The sequence below is a fragment of the Notothenia coriiceps genome, unplaced genomic scaffold, assembly GCF_000735185.1.
Source record: "Notothenia coriiceps isolate Sejong01 unplaced genomic scaffold, NC01 NC01_scaffold00034543, whole genome shotgun sequence".
Classification (NCBI taxonomy): domain Eukaryota; kingdom Metazoa; phylum Chordata; class Actinopteri; order Perciformes; family Nototheniidae; genus Notothenia; species Notothenia coriiceps.
The window spans coordinates 298,597-301,714 of NW_011367244.1; the positions used below are offsets into that span (position 1 = coordinate 298,597).

The window sequence follows — 3,118 nt, forward strand, 5'->3', positions numbered from 1 at the left end:
TAGGTCCGACAAAGGAAGTAATGCCGACCGAGAAGGCCTCTCTAAGGGCCTCTGAGGTTAGGTTGACGTCTCGGAAGGAACACGTCACGCTAGACGTAAAAGTTGTGTTAGGTCCCTGAAAGTTAGTCTGGTACGTTTACACGCAAATAGGACAGGGTTAAATTGCCCATTCCTCGACGTCAGACACGATGACGTCTTACCAGGTCTCTGAGGCTCGATAACGATAAAGTAATCCGGCTTGAAATATCTGTAAGATACTCCAGCGTATACACCTGGTGAGCAGGCGGACGATGTCGTTCGGTCGTCTCTGACAGAAGTCCTACGGGTCGTGTTGGCGGCTCCGACCCACCCTAATAGCCCGTTAGCTCCAAGCGTGCGCTTCGTTGTCGCCACCGCGTCAGCAGGATCCTCGACAGGAAGGCAGCCAGCAGTGGATGACGTCACCGGAGGAGCAGTCTGCAGATGAGCGATGAATTGATGCATGTGATCCGTCAGCTGTTGTATCAGTGAAGAGACGGAATCTTGGAGCTTGGCCTATAAGCTCTTTAACTCCTTGGCTGATTAAGCCCAGCTGTTCCTCACGCCTTGGGCAGACAGGGCGGCGTGAAGTGTCTTTGGGTCGGCTGAGTCCATTGTGGTTGGTCCGTTCTGTCACGAACGTGGAAACACAAGGAAAAGGACTCAAATGCACGACCTGGGAGACAGAGGTAAAGTATAAGTAACCTACTTTATTTCCAAAATATGTATACAAAAAAGGGTCGACACTCTTAACAAGGTGACAAAAAGGCTCAAAAAAGGCACAAAGAAAATTGCTTACTACGTGAGGAACAAAATGTACAAAGAGTTTCAGGAGCATTTATCAGGCTTGAGACAAGATATGAAATCGCTGGTAAGCAGACTACTGGCATGGAGACAGAACAAGACGAACTGACACAAGACAAAGGAAGGCTGGGGAATTTAAACAAAAGGTAATTGGCACAGGTGGAAACAATCAGGGGCGGGGCTGACGCTGATGAGAGCGGGAGACACACACAAGGATAGGGAGTGAAGGGACCTGGAATGAAACACAAAAGGTGAGTACCAAAATAAGACAGGAAGTGGGAGACAAGACAAAAAATGATTAAACAAAGACATAAAACATGACTGAACTCAACACTTTTGACGGGACACAACAGTGTGTTAATCCATCTATCCATCAATCTGCCTGTCCATGAACCTGCTAAATGAGAAGCTGTTGAAAGGTTACTGCATAGATGTCCAAAGGGTCATCAACAGACACAGCTTATCAACTCGTCAGTTGTATTCCTGGAGTTCTATTGTCTGCTGATGATGTACCAAGAATATATATGAGCCCCGGTCTGACATTTGTGGCACAGTGCTGGAATAATTCATGCTTCAGTAGTAGATGAATATATCATTTGTGACAGATTGGGAAAGATGAAATTAACTCAAGGTTCTTAGAAGGAAAAAGTACAGCTCTCACATAGCAAATCTATAATTTGTATTTATGGGTAAGAAATTCATAATTTTTTTGGGAAATTGTGATTTATGACTTCAGTGACCCCTGGTGTCCCTCAATTTACTGTAATTGTCAAGAGGACTTTACACTACCTAATATATACATTACAGTTTCCAAACCACCCCAACAGATCATTTACAGCAGTTACCAGTAAAAATACTGGGCAAGGTCCATAGCATGAATATATACAATGCAATACCATGATACTTCGTTATCGTTTCAAGACAACATTTTCTTGCATCACAGCTGCGCGATGTGCAACACCAACAAGGAATAAGACAGTATGTTCAAGACCCTTTAAAATGTATCAGATCTTGGATTTAACTCAGTATTTAACTTGCTGGACATTGTATTTAGCTGTTCAGGACATGGTTAGGGGCAGAGGCAATGTTTTTTTTGCATTTCTGGTTGACTCGGTTTTTTTTAGGGAAAATAAACTACAGAAAGGAGTTAAGATAAAAGTAGTGCAAGAGGGCATCTCCTACTAAAACAGATAGTTGTGCTAGTGAGAGAGAGTTTAGGATTGATCTCTCCCGCAGATGTTCAAGGCAAATTTCATGGAGTCTGTCCAGAGGTGATAAATCTAGAAGCAGAGCCCATGTTTCCGCTTCCATTAAAGCTGTTTGGGTCAACACGTGGTCCTGTCTATTTTTGACCTAGTCTCTTCTCTACCAGTGTGCCAAAAGGAGAGTACTACACTGTTCATTCTCACTTTCACAGGAACTACCTGTACATGTTTATGTCTGATGAACGAATGCTCGAAATGTTTGCACAATTTGTGGAATGATTAATGGATTGGTCGACAGCTCTATGGGGAGTACCAAGAGAACCAGGGAGGCTCCGGGAGACGGGAAGCCACACGCCTGCTGACTGAGAGACAGATCAAGAAACATGGAAACCACCCTCGCAGCCACTGCAGGACAAGACATGGCCGACGTAGCCACGGTCAGAATGGATATCACAGCAGACATCAGCTTGGCTATTACAGCAGGCAGAGGAGGCGTCAGTCCGCCATGGAGGGCGAAGAGCAGGATCAAACTGCTGAACCCGACCCCACGTCCTCCACGAAAAAGAAACGCTCCTACTCCAAGTGTAGAGGTGAGCATCCCTAAGTAGACCCTCCAGAAAAACGCGGGTAAAAATCCTTGATTATGCGGGCTAAAATCCTTGATTATGCGGGCTAAAATCCTTGATTATGCGGGCTAAAATCCTTGATTATGCGGGCTAAAATCCTTGATTATGCGATTAAACATGCGGGGTTTTTATGTGATTTTATGCGGTGAAATTGCGGGAAGTTGCGAAATATGCGGACAGTTGCAAGATATGCTAAATACTTTTTTTTGAAATATTGGGCTGTCTTATTTATTCTCTCTCACACACAACCTGCCACTAACGTTAAACCCCTTTACTATTCAACTAAAAACATTCAATGTTTATTTATTGTAAAAGCAAACGGGCTATTTTAATCACACTCTCACACACACACACACACACTTCTCCACCTCATTCTGTTTTCATTTACTCATTCGTTATCTGACCAGCTTCAATTTGTAGGCTACTCACTATCGTTTCTTTGTAGCCCTCGAAAGGGTTTTGAGG

General features: G+C 44.0%; 1 protein-coding gene across 1 annotated transcript in view; it reads left to right on the top strand.

Moving 5' to 3' along the window:
• Positions 1 to 3,118, top strand: part of LOC104962277 (chloride channel protein 1-like) — a 222,102-nt gene that overhangs the window by 211,497 nt on the left and 7,487 nt on the right. Inside the window, exon 2 of the mRNA XM_010790706.1 lies at positions 2,326 to 2,617. Within this exon, the coding sequence (XP_010789008.1) occupies positions 2,326 to 2,617 (292 nt within the window). The remainder of the gene's footprint in view (positions 1 to 2,325; positions 2,618 to 3,118) is intronic.